We start from the raw sequence: 16,896 nt of genomic DNA, 5'->3' as shown, positions 1-16,896 counted from the left end.
AGGGGAACAAAGAGCCTCCGCAGTTCCTGGGTGCACGAGAGAGTTTGGTTCTTCCAGAAGCAGTAAAATCATTAAGGAAAATGAATGTTCCAAGTTGAGACTGAAGGAGAGGGGTCTGGGTTTGACCGGGATGCTGTAAAATCTTGTCACAAGAGGGATACCAGACTTGTTAGCTGCCTGACCACCACTGCTCCCCGCAGAACCAATCGCCGTGGGACAGAGCCACCAGGAAGAGCATCATTTCAAAGCCCCGTAATTTGTGCACATTTAATACATCTGTAAACTTTCTAATTGGAAAAATTACATTGTAAATGGCTGGTCTGTAAATGCTCAGGGGAGATGCACCCTGGTGTTTCAGGCATTGTCCCAACCTGGAGGGATGGCCAGGCCCACAAGGGAACCACACACCCCATGCCTCTCCTATGCAGCTCCAGCCGCAAGGCTGCCCAGGGCCTGCCCGGTGGGCCCAGCAGGACTCCACGTCTCAATGTGAAGCTTTTCAATCATTTCAACACACTTAAAATTTAGAAATGAATTTGAAAATTTACAATTACATTATAACTTCTTTTTGGATTATTCATGATTTGGAAGCGTGTTTTTCATTTGCAAACATGCAGAGATTTCTTGTGTGATCTTTGCTATTGGTTCCTGACTTAGGAGTGGTGAGAAAAGCCAGTTGATAGAACTTGAGTGACTGGGGAATTCACTGACACCTGCCTTATGGCCCAGCAGAAGGTGCTGGGTTCCTACAGAGGGCGGGGTCCTCCTAGACAGTCTTCACGAGTTCTCTCACCCTCCCCGACTACTTTGCCATTTCGTTGAGGCGTAATCGACGATGGCACAGTGTGCTTACAGCATGCGACCTGACGTCTTGGTACAAGAAAGGCGTGGTGAGACCATCAGACCACCCCTCACCTAACCGTAGCTGTTTTCCCGTGGGGTGAGGACATGCAAGAGTACTACCCCACCAGCCACCACTCATCCACTTTCTGCTGGTCTGAGTTGTTCTAGATCCACCAAAAGTGAGACCACGCAGCATTTGTCTTACTTCACTTGACGTGCCTCCAGGTTCATCCACGTTGTACAAATGACAGGCTTTCCTTCTGTTAAGGAGTGGTACATCTTCTCATCTACCGGCTGACTCCATGTCTTGGCCCTTGGGAACAATCTCACCATGGACTCGGGCACACAGAGATCTCTCTGACACACTGATGCATTTCCTTTGGATCCCAGTTCTGGGATTTCGCTGACTTGAACTATATACATTTAATCCGTTGGGATTATCTTGACTTTGGAGATCCGGATATTCATTTCCCACTCCAGAGTTGGGACATTATCTGCCATTATTGCTTTAAAAAAGGTCTTGTTTTTTGTGGACTCCTGGATCCCCAGAATGCACATACTGGTTTGCGTGATGGTGCCACATACATCCTGAAGGATTTCTTTCATGTCTTTTCTTTTTGTTCCTCTGACCAGGAAACTTAGACGACCTGCTTCAAGCTTGCTGGTAAGTCTGCTGTTGAAGCTCTCTTTAGCTTTTCATTTCAGTCATCGTGTTCTTCAGCTCCAGGATGTTGTGTTCCTTTTTTATGGTTTTTATCTTTGTTGGATTCTCCCTCTACTTGTGCACCCCTTTCCTATTTATTACCTGTGTCCCTGGTAGGTCGCCGAGCTTCTTTAAGATGATGATTTTGAATTCCTTGTCAGGAAGTTCATAGATCTCCATTGCCTTAGGGCCAGTCACTGGTGCCTAATTGTATCATGCCTCTAAAGGTATCATGTCTCCCTGATCCTTCCCACCCTGTTGCCTTGAGTTTGGGTCTGAGCATTTGAAGACATAGGATAGGAACCTCTATGGTCTTTGCTCACTGGCTTCTGCAAGGAAATCCATGTATCAGTCCACTTATCAGAGATTCTGGGCAGGCCAGCTGGCAGATCTATGGACAGGCACACTGCTTGGAGTCCTTAGGTCACTGGGTGGGTGGACCTGGAGGCTGGGTCCTCTGGGGTGGACCTGGAGATTCGTTCCACTGGAGTAGGCCTGTTGACTGGGTCTGCAGTGGGGAGGGGTACCTGGAAACTGCCTGGGGGCTGGCCTGATTCCTGGGTCAATGGGTCCAAACTTTCCCTGGGGTGAGCTTTGAGCTTGCGTCCACAGGGCAAGGCCTGGCACTGGATGGGCCTTGTGCTTGGTTCCACAGGCATGAGACTGGTCCTGAGTCCACAGGGGCCACCCCTGATGCCAGGGTTCACTCGGGTAGGCCTGAGGTCAGAGAAGCTAAATTAGTGGAGGTCAGCTTGGTACTGGGGCTGCAAGAGCCGGCCAGGCATGGATGGACCTGGTGTCTGAGTCTCCTGGGTCCTGAGTCTACATGGGCCAGCCTGGAGCCTGGGCCTTGACCCTGGATCCACTATGGGGATTCTTAATGTCGACTGCTGCACAGCACTAGAGAACTAATGGTCATCAGCCAATGTCCTTCCCCGCCTTCAACCAACCAAGGGTTCTGTGGCCCGAGCACACCGTGTTGTGCATCACCCTGCCACTGAGTTCGTGATACTCTTGGCACATGCCTGGATGTACCTGTGTTGCACCAGGTAAAACCCATTCAACGTCCACTGTCGGCGTTGGCTCTGACCCCCCCGGCCCACCCCACTTGGCCTCACCAGTTGGCATAACTGCACTTCCCTCTGTGATAGTCTATTGAGCTGAACTTTCCATTTCTTGCTTGTTTGTCTAAAAAGCCTTTATATTGCCTTTGTTTTTGAAAATCATTCTTTCCTCCGTGTAAACTTCTGGGTTGACACTTGGAGGATGCAGTCACGTTGTCTTCCAGAGGCCATGGCTGCAGCGGAGCGTCCCTGTGGACTGGTTTCAGTCGGGGTGAACTTCTGGTCTCTGGCTGCTCTCAGAACTGTCTTCAGTGCCCTGTGGCTTCTCTAGGACGGCTCAGGGTCTGCATTTCTATTTGCCCTTCCTGGCATTCTTGAATCTCTGCACTGGTGACCGTCACTCTTCCTGGAAGACAGCCAGCCAGTGTCCTTGGATGCCAGCTCTTCCACTCTGCCTCCACCTGGAGTCTGTGGGAGCTCCACACCCTCCTCCTCGCACCCCCTTGATCTCTGCAGAGTCAGGGGTTTCATCAGTACCATTTTCCAGTTCAGTAATTTGGTTGGGGAGGGGGAGTACTGGGGATGGAACCCAGGGGTGCTTCACCACTGAGCCACATCCCCAGCCTTTTTTATTTTGAGACAGGCTCTTGCTAAGTTGCTGATGGTCTCACTAAATTGCTGAGGCTGTCCTCAAACTTGCAATCCTCCTGCCTCAGCCTCCCAAGCCACTGAGTTACAGGCGTGCGTTACCATGCTGGCCAGGTCAGTAATTCTTTCTTTGGTTGTGTCTAACCTGAGATTAAGCCCGGACACCGAGATGTAAACATCCGTGGTGTAGAAGAGCTGTCTGGGAAGGAAAATGGCCCCGAGAGTTCACTATGAGTGGCCTGGACAGAGGCTGACTGGGGCGGGGAGGGCTGTCAGCGGCACAGAACAGCCCGAGGCGTGCCTGCAGCCTCACCTGGGTGATCTGGGTGGGACGAAGCTGATCACTTGCATCCTGGAAACTGTAGGTGTCCCCTGATTTCCTCCAGTGTGTCATGTCACTAGGCAATGCTGAAGGCCAGCCTGCTTCTTCTGCTCCCAAGCAGTTCTGTGTCTGGACGCCTGTGGGTCCCCTCTACCTCCACACTCCAGGGCTGACCACGGGGCGTGAACTGACCCTGGGCCTCTCGTTGTTTACTTCTGGAAACTCGAAAGTGCTCCTTGAAGGTTTGTCCTGCCTGTGACTTTGGGTTTATTCTCCAGACACATTAACTACTGCTCGGCAAGGTGGGAGCTCCCTGAGCAGGGCCAACCCTGGCCCCTGGCCCCCGGCCTCTGCAGCCCTGGCCCTGATGCCCAGGGAGCTGGGCGCCCAGGCACAGCCCCAGGGCCCAGCCCCCACAGCCGCCCTGGACTCAGCTCCCAGGGCCTTTCTACCCATTCTGCCAGCATCACCACGCACGTTGTGTACCTCTGTGATGTGTGGAGTCCTAGTCGGGGACAGTGGTAGAGGGGCCCCCATGCCAGCTGGGCCGGCTGCGCCTGGGCAGTCCTGCTCGGTGTCGAGGCCTGGGCGAGGCAGCCAAGTGATGGGTAAATGACAGAGTGACAAACACACAGCTGGTACCTTTCCAACAGTTTATAAAGGAGAAGCCCAGAGTGGGCTGGGTGGGAACTGCTCGCTCCCACATGAATAGATGTCCACCCTCCAGAGGGCGGGGGCGAGCGTGAGGGCAAGGGCACGGGGACACAGGGGAACCCGGAGCCTCCTCAGGCCACCCTGCCACTGCGTGAGGCTGGGTTTCTGCACCACACCAGTCGATTCAAGAGTGACCCTTGGTGCCCACCAGAGCTGGCCTGGGAGGGCAGGTGCTGGCAGCAAGGAAGAAGGGCCGCTGTGAACAGTGGCTGGGGCGGCCCCGTCCTCCTGCCTGCTGCCCCGTCCTTGGGCTGAGCCCCTATAACCCAGGCTTCAGCCCAGCCCCCAAGCTCCTGGTGGTCTCACCATCAGTCCTAGGCGAGGCTGCTGACCGCCCACCTGGGGCCACAAGCTCATCCCTGGCCCAGCTGAAGAGGCCAGGGTGTCCTTCGTGGGTGCAGGGAGCAGGAAGGTGCGGGCTGCTCACGGGCAGGCGAAACCCAGGAGTCCTCTTGGGAAACGGCCTCAAAGGGGCATTCAGGTTCTGCCTGCGGGGAGGACACTCTGTTCCAATGAGGGGGCCGCGGGAGCCTGGGCGTGTGACACGAGGGCGTGTGCACTGCGAGGTGTGAACAGGCTGAACTGTGCACACCACAGTCCGTGTGTGGAAGCCCCACTCCCAGCACACCTCAGGTGCAAGTCCTCAAGGAGGGGCAGTTAAGGAGGCCGAGGCTAGACTCCAACAGGACTGGGTTCTCCTGGGGAGGGACGCAGCAAGGAGAGGCCAGTGAGGACACGGTGAGAGGGAGCCCTCTGCCAGACCTACGCACCCTGACCTTGGACTTGGGCCTCCAGAACCCAGAGGAACGAGGCTTCCTGCTCAGGCTGGAGCCTGAGGGGCCACCGCAGCCCAGCCGACCAAGACGTTGCACAGAGGAAATGTACAGAGGGCCACTGGGAGACTGGACCCGGCCTCTGAACCCGTGGTTAGGGAGGGACAGCTGCTCAGGCTGGGGTCCTGTGACCCAGGGAACAGGCAGAACAGGCTGGACGGGCCAAAGGAAGACCCTCCCCTGGTTTGCAACAAGAACTGACACCTACTAAGTCCTCGGGCTCACTCAGTGACCATGAGCTAGGCCACAGCAAGGGCTGCTGGGTGCCCACCCTCTGGCCTCGCTGCCATCTCCTTAGTAACAGGACCCCATGTTCAAGCTGGGTGCTCAGCTTGGACTCTGCGTTTTCCAGTCACACCAGAGCCAGGAGTGCCCCTGTCATTAGGCACCGGCTACAGAGCCATAGAGACCTCTGCTTCCTCCCAGAGCCCCACCAGCAGGGGCTCCAGCAGCCATGATGGACCACGAGGCCACTGTGAGGAGGGAAACATGGGCTGAGGATGGGAGACCTGGGGTGGGGGTGGGGGTGGGGGTGGGGGAGGGAGGAGCCTGGGCTCCTGATGGCAGGGGAGGTGCGAAGTCTGGTTGCCTGGGTTTCTGTCATACACCTCACTGGGTGAGGAACACTACTTTCACTCCATAAAAAAGCAAGGCCTGGAGGTAAGGGGCAGGCCCGAGGTCTGAATCCCATCCTCACAGGAAGACAGTGGTGCATGAGGCCACCTGGTGGGCTCCACAGGACACTGCACCAGCTGGAGAGGTGCTAGCTGGCCTCCAGGCTTCAGGCCAGGCAGACCCTGCTGGACTGGGGAGGAAGCTGGCCACTCCCTCTTCCCCCAGGCACAAAAGGCTAATAACCACTGCAGAAAAGAACTTAGGTTTATTTGCAGTAAAAACTGTGGTCTGAAAAAACCCAGTGGCAAATGTACAGTTTGTGTTCCCTTTGGGGTCTCTGTGGCCGAGGGACCCCAGATCCCTGACTCATGTGTCAGGCTCCAGTGTTCACAGCTGGCTTCAGGCCTGGTCCCCAGCCACTCCAGAGGCATCCTCCTCCGGGACTGCCCGGCCTCCAGCCACCCTCCCTGGTATAGCGCAGACCAAACCAAACAGATGCCAACATTCACAGAAACCAGGGCTCCAGGTCATCTGTTCTCAGTGTCCTTCGTTTTCAGGATGACCTGTTCGGCGACCAACTAAAATATACACCATTTTCTTGCTATTATAAAATCTCTTCCTTATTCACAGATACTAATAGGAGATTTGGATGAAATAATTACAAACTTTTTCCCCCTTAAAAAACAAACAGACCAAACGTAACACAACAAAAACCCCAAACCAGACCACAAGAACGGACAACGGTAAACACAGAGGGGCTGGGGTCTCCCTGCCATCCGGGCTGGCTGCGACAGGTCCACGCCAAGTGCTGGGTGGCCCCGCTGCACGGGGGCTCAGGTGCGCCAAGGCCACCTCCCTGCCCAGGCCCTGCTTCCCCCCCCTCTCAGGCCTTCTCCGCGGAATTCTTTCCTGCTGCTCCGGACTTCCTGACCCTCCAGGAGGCTGGGTAGGTGCACTGAGCCCGGGGTGACCTCAGCTGGCTCCCCCAGGAGGGCCCAGCCCCCAGTGGACGGCCTCCCACACCCCCCCACTCATGCTCTGCAGCTGACCTAGGGCAGAAGGGGCAGCGGGAAACCCGGGTCTCACCAGAAGCTTTGGTGGGATCTGGGAGGGGCCAGGGTCGTGGGTCTCACAAATGTCAGGGTAGAGAAACCAGGTCTGGCCTAGCCAGCCAGAGGTCAAAGGCCAGGAGACACCAAAAGGAGGGAGGAGGGAGAGCCACCCCAAGAGCACTTATTCAGGCTGGCCACAGGCCCAGGAGGGCTGCAGGAGCCCCTGGAGGCAGACCCACCAAAGGCCAGGCCGACGTCTGTGCAAAGGCTGGTGGACCCGGGGCCACGGTACAGGGTGCAGGAGGCCCAGTGGGTCCCTCTGGAGAGGAAGGTGGGCAGCAGGGGCCCAGGGAGGGGCATCTTTCTCTCCCTCCCTTTGGGGTTTACGGAAGACGAGTGCCTGGCAGCAGGGCGGGGCAGGGCAGCCCTGGACCCCGGGACCCAGGAAAGGCTCTCGGGAGGAAAAGAGCAGTACCATTGACTAGGGGTGGGGACAGCAATGTCATCATTCCTAAGCCCTCCAAGAGAGGGCCCTGACAGTAGGGTCTCGGTGGGCCTCAGGGGGAAGCGAGGAAGTCGGGGACAGTCCCAGGAGCCCTGTAACAGGGTCACACGTGTGCTCTCCCCCGTACCCCAGCACAGCCGAGCTGAGCAAGGCCACAGCAAGCAGCCCGGCCCTGGGCCGCCTCCTCCACAGCCTGAGGCCCTGACAGCAGCAGAGAAGCAGGAGGGCCAGCCCAGGGGCTGAGCACCAGACCAGTGGGTCCCTCTGCTGTCCCCAGCACCCCTGGGACACCGTCTGCTATTTGATCCTAAGCTCCTGAACACATCTCAGCCAGAAGGCACAGGGCACCCTTCTGGACTCAGCTGTCACCAGAGCCAAGCTTGTGATGCCACGCGCCCCTCCCCCACAGTCTGGGTGGGGCTCACCCCGGTTTCCTCTATGTACAAGGAGCGGACCCAGGGATGGGTGCCCAGGGACAGGGTGGCGGAACGGCCTGACGTTAGGGTTCTGAACACCCTCCCCACCCCATGGGCTGCCGGCGACTGGAAGGCTGGAGGTGTTCCCCCGGGAGCCACCGAGGGGCAGAGATGGACTGCAGGCCGGGGGCTCTCCATGAGCATCCCGGGTCCTGTCCGCGCTCTCCTCCTCACTGGACACCCTCCTCTTCCACGTATGTCGAAGGGAACCAGCCGATCTGAAAGAGACACGGGGAGGAGGGTGCTTCAGAGCCAGCTTCTCAGCCTGGACCACTCAGAGGGGCCTGGCAGAGAGGCCGAGGCCCGGGGCTCCAAAGAGCTGTTATGGGCCGGGCTACGTGGACAATGACCAGACTCCACTTCACCCTGAGACTCCATGTCATGTAAGAAATGCTTCTCCCACGGGAAAGCCCGGCCTCTGTACCCATCTGTAGTTACCTAGCAGAGCACATGTGGCACCACAAAATGGCCATTCTTGTGCATGTAACGTCGTACCCTGTCAAGAGACTGTCGAGACATTAGTGACTACTCTAATTGTACTCGACCTGGAGAGTCCCGAGGGAGACACGGGTGTACCCACGGCACTGTCTCGCTCACTGCTGCTCCTGTGCCCTGCTTGCCCTCGGCTCTGTCAACCCGGGTGTGGTTTTTGTCTTTAAATACACGAAAAGGTGGAGGTTCCAGGCTGTTTTCTGCAGGGACAACTCGGACCTGAGGAGCAGCCCCGGCCGGGCAGAATAAAGACTCTTCCATTTGGACCAAACTGGGAGTCGGTGTTTCTGAGCGGCCTGCCCCACAACAGAGCAACTGGAAACCCACCGGCCCTAATTGGCTTCAGAGGGTCCGCAGGCAGAAAAGAATCGGACCCTCGAGGAAAACACGTCCCGACCTGAGTGTGGCTGTCCCTCGATGTCCCTGGTTACTGGTTCCAGGACCCCTCAGACAGGAAAACCTGTAGCCTCTCAAGTCTCATATGAAATGGGGTGTCCACGCCCATCACCTACCGCAGCCCCCCATGCACTAAACAACCTGGGGATGTACTCTAATACCTAGTACTGGGCAGGTGCTGTGTAGATGGCCGTAGAATGCACTGCTGGAGCCAAAGGACAAAAAAGTTAGGTCCCTATGAGCTCAACAGAGACGCAAGTTTAAAAATACCCTCTCAGGCTGGGACTGTGACTCATCAGTAGAGCACCCACCTAGCATGAGCGAGGCCCTGGGTTCCATCCTCAGCACCACATAGAAATAAATAAAGGTATTGTGTCCAGCTACAACTAAAAAATAAATATTTTTTAAAAATATGCACCTCTCTGATTCATGGTTGGCTGACCCCATGGATATAGACCCCTGCACAAGGGCCAACTGAATCACCCTGAAAATCACGGGCCTACGGAGGGAGGTGACTTCACAACAGAGGAGCGTGGCAGGTACACCCTAACCGAGCAAGCAATCGTGTCACAAGTCACAAGGGAAACGTCACCATGTGCTACGGCATCTAGCCCTAAGAGCAGCACCCTCCCTGTGGTGTCCACACCCAAACCTTGAAGAAACCTAGACTGTAGGGTATTCTGCAAAAATAACTGGCCCAAATTCTTCAAAAAGTGTCCAAGTCCTATAAAGAAAGAGAGGCTGAGGAATGTTCCAGATTATGGGTCCTGACAAGTAACGCCATCTAGAACCTGGGAGTGGATCCAGGACCAAGAACCAAGAACTGGAAGAGACGTCACTGGGACAACAGTCACATTTGAAAATGGACTGAAGGTTAGATGGCTGTGTTACATCCAAGGGGGGCGTGCCTGGCCTTAGGAAATAGGGGTCAAGGAAGGTCATGTCTGCAGTCCACTCTAAACGAAAAAGGACACAGACTCAGGGTACACCTGAACCTGAGTCTGGAGGATAACGAACAATACAGGTGGTGGGTTCCTCATGTGGCCTCTGGAGCAGGGAAAATGCTCAATCCAGGGGCTCTCAGCAGTGGAGATGCTGCTGTGACCTCAGGGAGCCTATGACTGACAAACGGAGAAAAATGCTAGTTAATCCAGGAGCCATCAAGAAAGAAGAGGGTTGGACTGAGCTCAGTGGGGGACGCTTGCTTCTCACGTAAGAAGCACAAGGTGCGATCCTCAGCACCACATAAAAATAAATAAATAAAGGTGCCCATTGACAACTAAAAATGAAGAAGGAGAAGAGAGGGAGGAGGAAGGGGAGGACGGGAGGAGGAGGAGGAGGAGAAAGGGGAGAATGGGAGGAGGAAGAGGAGGAGGAAGAGATGGAGCAGGCAGGTGACTGGTTTGTACCCAAACACCCCAGTAATTACATTAAACGTAAACGGATCACATGTGCTGATTAAAATGACTGTCAGATCAGACTGGCTTTTAATAAATCCCAAATGCTTACAAGAAACCCATCTCACATATAAAGAGGAGAAAAGTTGAAAGTAGCAGAGAGGGAGAGAGCTTGCCACAGAAAACAGGAAGCCAAGCAGAGCTGCTGTCAATCAGCAGAGCAGACTTTGCAAGAACTGTCAGGGGTAAAAAGGGACACTGACAATGACAGCAGGGTTGAGTGGACTGGTGTTATCTAGCAAAGTTCAAATCAGGGGTTCTGAACTTAACTCTGTACAGAAACCAGCTGGACCTGGTGAGGACCCAGGTGTGTGCTGTCCTGCCCCGGCTGCTTCCACTGAGGTCTCAGCAGCCTTCACCCTTCTGAAGGGTGGTTCAGGGGCACAGGCAGACCACCTCTCAGTGATGGAACAGTCAGCAGAGGAGCCAAGACTGGCCCTGAGTCCAGCCTGCTGGCCTGTGGGTGGTTGCAGTCTCCTGAAAGGTAGGGCTTTTCCTATTAGTAGCACGTGATGCTCTTGTCCCGTGATGAAGATGCTCAGAGACCTGGGACAAAGCCAGGGGCTCCAGATGGGGCTGTGGGCTTTGCAGAATCTTAGGGTCTACAAGAGGAGAAGTCACCGGGCCCATGTGGCGCAGGGAAGGGTAAACCGATGGGGGATGTGGTGCGTGTAGGGCATGAACGGGGCCTTAGAAAGTGGTGGGGGGTGGGCCAGGACACCAGGCCCAACTCACAGTCCTACAGCCTCCCCTCTGCAGACAGAGCTGGGCACTGGCCAGAGATCTGAAAACTAGGAATCCCTGGCTCCCCGCAGCACCCATGAGGGCAGCCAGGCCGGATCCAATGTGGGCCCCCGAGGCCTGGGGGCTGGATCCAATAGACCTGGGGCCAGGGGAAACTCTGGAGGCTCAGTTTTCCTGGGGACACCAGCCTTCTGGGCTGCTGTGAGGAGGGAGATGGTGGTTGGGGCTGCCTGGCACGGGGCTGGGTACCATGTAGCTGTGGGGAGGCTAGTCCCCCACCAGGCCTGTGTTGAAGGCCCACCTCCCTGACGTCCAGGGACGCCCAGGGACGACTGTGTGGGGTCTGTGGGGAGGGGAGGCTCACCCGTCCGTTTGTCTCGCCTTTCCACCAGCCCTGGTCCCCGCCTATGCGGCTGTAGATCTTCACCACGTCGCCCTCCCGCAGAGAGAGCTCCCGCATGTCCCGCGCAGCGAAGTTGTACCTGGCCACAGCCGTGCCGATGACCCGGGGAGTAAACACTGTTGGGGACAGGGCGCCGTCACACAGCTGCAGGAGGGGTCCAGCCAGGGCTGGGAGACCCTCGGGCTGAGCTGGGTCTCCCCTACTCCGTGCCCCATGCCCGGCCCTGTGCCCAGAAAGGCTCTGTCGCTCCTCTGTGGGTCTGGTCACAGGCACGAGCAGAGGGTGGGAGCTGCCACCCCCTGGGCCAGACAGCAGTCCTGGGCAACAAGCACCCTCCAGGACAGGGGCAGTGTCCTTGCTCTGACCATCAGGGCTCCCGTGTGGGCCGATTCCAGAGCCCACGCCAACCTGGAAACCCTCCGAACCAGCTCAGCCCGGAACCCAGCAAACTGAGGGACAGGTGACAATGACGGTGACTGAGGGGACACACATAGCCACTGGGGAGGGGCTTTGGCTCTGGCCACGGAAGGCCGTGCAGTCAGGGCTGACCTTGACCCCGTCCTCCCCACACCCACGTCCCCTGACCGCCCCTCCCAGCCCTGGAGCAGGGCCTGTGCACCCCGACCCGGTGTGGCCGCCGGCTGGTCCCTGGCCAGAGGCCAAGCTCCTGAGGATCGAGGACCACAGCCAATCAGGCAGGGGTGCCAGGGGGTGGCGGGCAGGGCCTGGCCTGACCAGTCCTCAGGTGCAGCAGCCCAGCGTCCCCCTCCTCCCTGTCCCAGGCAGGGCTGCACCCTGGACGTCAGGCCAGGCCGGGGCCGTGCAGCAGCGGTACCTGACCAGAAGGGGGCAGAGGGGCCCTGAGGACTGAGAGAGGAAAAGCTGAAGGAGGCACAGGAGGCTGCGGAGACAGAGATGCATGAGAGGGGGGGCAGCACGGCTCCACCGTGCCCTCCGGAGCCACCGCGCCCCTCCCGCAGGCTGCTGCCCCCACCTGGCACATAGCCTGGGCTCACGAAGGGCCCGTGGCCCTTCCCCTGCTCTGCCTGGGGGACTCATGGCCGCAGGTCCCCGCAGGCTGGAGGACGGGGGCCACTTGGGGTAGCTCTACCCTGCTCCTAGTTCTGAGTGGCCTGAAGCAGGTCACTTCCCAGTTCCGGGCCTCAGAGTCCCATTTACAGACAGGCAGCCTCCCACGGCAAGGCCAGCGAGGGGCCTGAGGACAGGCGGCCACCCTGCTCTGTCAGAGGCCTCTCTCGAGTGCAGGGGGTCTCTTCCTGGACCTCCTGCATTGTCCTTAGGGCAGGAAGCACAGGCGTGGGGTCCCCGTCTGCCACATGGAAGGGGAGGGGGCCACAGGCCAGCAGAGTAGGACAATGGCAGGCCTGGGCCAGGCTCTAGGGGTGGACTCCTGAGGGCAGGTGGGCAGTGAGGACCTGGGCCCTGGAAGCAGCCAGAGTGGTCGCTTCCACACAAGGACATTACCTGGGGACCGGCTGGAGGTCCTGGAGGCAGCGCGCTCCCGGGACTTGTAGGGGTATTTGAGTGTGGTGTCTAGCTGCTTGAAGCTCTCCTTGAGAGAGTGGCCCTGGTAGTACTCCACCAGCTCCTGCAGGGATTCACACTGACGTGGCCACTGCCTCCAGGTGGCCTGGCCACCCCACCCGCTCAGGTTCACATGGGGGGAATGTTCCTCTCTGTCCCCCAGAACGCCCTGCTCCTTGCTCCCTAGCCCAGACCACGGTGTGAGGTCAGTGTCTTGGAGACCTCTGGACCAGCAAGTAAGGACACTGCCAAAGGAATGATGTGGAGGAAGGCCCAGGCCGGGCAACATGGCTGCTGCCCACAGCCTTCACGGAGGGGGACACTGGCCACCACGGGCCCAGCACGGGGAAGCTTCCAGAGACATGGCAGATGTGAGGACCAGCTGGGGAGGATCTGTCAATGTCAAACGCTCCGGACCTTGAAAGTCCGAGCTCGGTACAGCATGGCCAGCAGGTCAGCTTCTACAAGACCTGTGAGAACCTCCTGTGCCAGGCAGGGGGCTCCAGGGACTCACCCCGAGGGCCACAGCGGGTCTTGTTTGGGGGCTGGGAGCAGACACTCCGACTGTGCACAGACGGAGGAAGAGCTCACTGTCCTCGCCAGTCCCGATACGCAATGTTTATGACAGAGAAAGGACCCTCCGAGGAAGGACCTCGTCCTGATTGGACTCTGGTGGCCTCGGCCCTGAGGAGGTGGGGTGGCGGGGAGGAGCTACAGGAGGCCAGTTCCTGCTCTCACAGGAAGATCTGCATGAGAGGGCTATGGTGACAGCGTGGCCAGGTTTGCTGAGCCTGGCTCTGGGGGTCGGAAGTCCCCAATCAGGGGTATGACATGCTCAGCCTGTCCCCAGGTGCCTCACAGACAGACTTCCCTGAGTCTCGCCCACACTGGGAGGATCACTCCTCCCAAGGAGAAGGGTGTGGGATGGGGGTGGCCAGCAGGGAAGGCATGCGGGGCCACCCGGCCCCGTGGCTGGGACAGGAGCGGCAGGAACTAGGGACGCACATACCAAGAGGCTTTCAAACTTCTTAGCTTCTGTGATGTGAATCCAGTTGTCCTTCTCCACCACTTTGATGTGCTTCACCTCATCGTTGAACCTGGGCAAATGCAGGGGCCCGGTGGTCACTGACAGAGGCCTGTGGCCCTTAGGTGTCCAACCTGCTCCACGTTTACTGGAGTGGAGACCCCACCCTCGCCCCACATTGCTGCTGCGGCTGCTTCTCCTCACCTTCACACCCCGCCCCATCCCTCTTGGGCCTCAGTAGATTCCTGGGCTGGTCTACCTGCCCTCCCTGCCCAGTGGAGCCCACACCTGAGGGCAACCCATGCCACCAGCTTCTCAGGGGCTCCCCACTCTCCAGCCTGCTGCCACCTCTTCTTGGGCTTTTGCTCATCAGCTCTGGGCATGGGGAGCACCCTCCTCCTCCTGGGAAGCAGCTGGGCCCAGCCCTGACATCAGCTCCTAACTCCTCCGGCTGCTGTCCAGAGGCGCTAAGCACAAGCCAGTCAGAGGCCTGGCCACCCCCTCACCCCACCAGCTGCAGGCCTCAGTTTGAGCGTAACCTACCTGTAGTAGAGCCTCCCTGTAGTCATCCCCAGATACCACCCCAGCCTACAGAATCTAACACCAGAGCCAGAGATGTCCCAGGAATGCAACTGAAGCCAGCACCCTGGTGACCATGATGCAGGAATCCTCAACCAGTAAGCACCAGGCTGAGTCTCCCTGGGTGCGCCTCCACCCAGCCTGATGTGAGGAAAGGAGCACACCCCGCCTGGGGGCAGGTCCCGGAATGCTAGGATGGTTTGACACCCGGAACCAGCAAAAAACAGCGGCTATGCAAATGAGCATCCAGCCAGCCAGGCTCCTGCTCCAGGCCTCTGCAGAGACCCTCTCTGTGTGTCCCTGGACTTCACAGGGCTGTGAGCAAGCCCGCCCCACCCCCAGTCCCAGGCTGGGCTGTCTGATGGCGCTCAGGTGCTCTCAGGCCACACATACAAGGTGCCCCTGGTATTCTTACAGGGACAAGAGCCCTGCCTTTCATTTCTCTGCCTGGACCACAGACCTAATGCTGGACACGAATGGCTGTTTCCCAGAGCTGTAGAGGCTGGCCCTGAACGGTGCTTCACACTCCTAGGTGTTCCCAGCGGTGGACATAAACTCTGCAGAGAGCAGATCTTTCCAAGGCCACCAGGTCCCCTCAACTGATATCCCAGCAGACACTGGCCACTCGCTCTCTGTACTCTAGAGCCGGAGCACTTGTGGCAGGCTGCAAACAAAATCTGTGGGGCCTCCTGGGAAGGCGATGGGTCGCGGTAGTGCCTGTCCTGCCTGAAGTGGGAGGACTCTGAGGCCTCATTCTCGCTTCTAGACCCCTCTAGCTCCCCAGACGCCTGCCTCCAGTGCTCCCACCCCGGGTGCCCCTCAGCAGCTGTCCTGTGCAGTGGGACCCTGGCCCTGCGTGCTGAGGGCCAACCTGCCCTTCTCCTGGGATTCAAACACATGTGACAGCTGTCTGCTGGTGCTCAGGCCAGACAGCTGGATGCACAGTTGGGCTGCTGTGAGTGTAGACACAGGAAGCCTGTGCTCAGAGCCAAGAAGGAAGGCTGGGAGGGGCGGGATCGGTGCAGGACCTGGGGGTTCCCGCCGAGCCCGGCCCACACCTGCCCTATGGCCACGAGGTGCACTTGCCCCATTCAGAAAATCTTCTCTGTGGGTCACTTGGCATTGGAGTTGATTTGATCTGCTGCACCAGCCCAGCACCCACCCAGTAGACCAAAGGTGCTCTTTTTGGACACAAGCCACTGCTTAGGGCTCTGGATCCCAGGTCATAGCAGACTAGATAACCCTAGTCACTGGCCTGTGGCCTGTCCTGTCCATGAGGATCCTATACCAAGCAGGTCACACTACCCAAGTCTGACCACAGCCCCATGAAGACACCCGGATCTCCATCTGGGTCTATTAGCTGAAGCTACAAGGTCACTGTCACCATAGGAGGAGTTCTTTGAGGGCTCCCAGGTGCCACAACACATGATGATCCCCTCCCATCTGAGCCACTGAGGGCTGCAGGCAGGACCTGAGCGCACCTCCCCACCGGCTCCTGAAAATGTCCAGCCAGCCCTCCCGGGTGGCTGGGCAGGTGACACTGGGCCCAGCGTGTATTCTCATTTCCGGGTCATCTCAAGGGTCTTACTTAGTTCAGGCAACTGAAGACGGCGTCCCCAACCCCGAGAGGCCCAGGTCATGAGAGGCCAGGGGCCACAGTTCACAGGGAGGCTGCCACTCACTTGATGCTTATGGCGAAGCGCTCGGCCTCGGCAGGCCGCTCCCTGATGAGGTAGGTGCCGCTGGCGTGGGCCTTGAGCAGGCTGTCCGTCTGCTGCCTCTCCATGTTGCCAGCAAACCTGGAGCAGGGGCCGAGAGCTGTGGCCGGTGCAGAGGGCGCCGGCCCTGAGTGCGCATGCAGCCAGCCATTCCCCATCTTGAACCTTCAAGACGGCGGCCCAGCACTGTGAGCCCAGCAGACAGCGGAGGGGCGGGGAGGGAGCCCCATGGCCTCTCTGCTCCTCAGACCCAGGGCCACAGGAGGCACCCACCCTACGCCATTCACCCAGTCACTTCTTCCAAAAACCGTTTTCACTCCTCAGAAAGAAGCAGTGATGGCTTACGGGGTCCTAGGACTGCTGGGGGGTGACCAGAGTCTGCACCCGGGGGGCTCTGGGCAGGCTGGGACCATGCCTTGTGCCTCTACTGAGATGAAGCACAGCCCAAGGTGAGCTCCCCACTGCTTGCCAGGCAGGTGGGGACTCCCCATACCATGTCACCAGGCGGTCAGCATTAAAAAGTGACATTTCTGTTTGCTTCTCCACCAAGCGAAAGCCCTCGGAGCACCTGTCCACCACCTGCACTACCTGTGGTGAGGGGTTTAGGGCAGCCAACACTGAGGGGCCAGGTCCAAGTCCCCAGGGATGAGCCCCAAAGTGAAATCAAGGAGCAGCTGCTGCCAGGGCAGAAACCACTGTGCCCCAGGCCCCCCATCACCGTGGGGCCCATCAGGGCAACAGCGCCGGGGCCACAAGTCCACAG

At 58.2% G+C, this 16,896-nt stretch overlaps 1 protein-coding gene across 11 annotated transcripts in view; it reads right to left on the bottom strand.

Annotated features, from left to right (window-relative positions):
- Positions 1–7,794: 7,794 nt before the first annotated feature.
- The window catches only part of VAV2 (vav guanine nucleotide exchange factor 2), a 156,014-nt gene continuing 146,912 nt past the window's right edge, over positions 7,795–16,896 (bottom strand). For 5 of the 11 annotated variants that reach the window (XM_081278992.1, XM_081278995.1, XM_081278993.1 and 2 more), the window contains 4 exons: positions 16,098–16,298; positions 13,822–13,909; positions 12,753–12,876; positions 11,241–12,168 (listed from right to left, as the gene is read on the bottom strand). In XM_081278992.1, coding sequence (XP_081135118.1) covers positions 11,531–12,168; positions 12,753–12,876; positions 13,822–13,909; positions 16,098–16,298 — 1,051 coding nt within the window. In that variant the 3' untranslated portion in view covers positions 11,241–11,530. Of the gene's footprint in view, positions 7,994–11,228; positions 12,169–12,752; positions 12,877–13,821; positions 13,910–16,097; positions 16,299–16,896 lie in introns of those variants that run through there. The other 6 variants (XM_081278999.1, XM_081279001.1, XM_081279000.1 and 3 more) reach the window with 6 other exon arrangements.

This window comes from Spermophilus citellus (assembly GCF_964194105.1).
Source record: "Spermophilus citellus genome assembly, chromosome: 2".
NCBI classification, from domain to species: Eukaryota; Metazoa; Chordata; class Mammalia; order Rodentia; family Sciuridae; genus Spermophilus; species Spermophilus citellus.
This window is presented reverse-complemented; position numbering and strand designations above follow the sequence as displayed.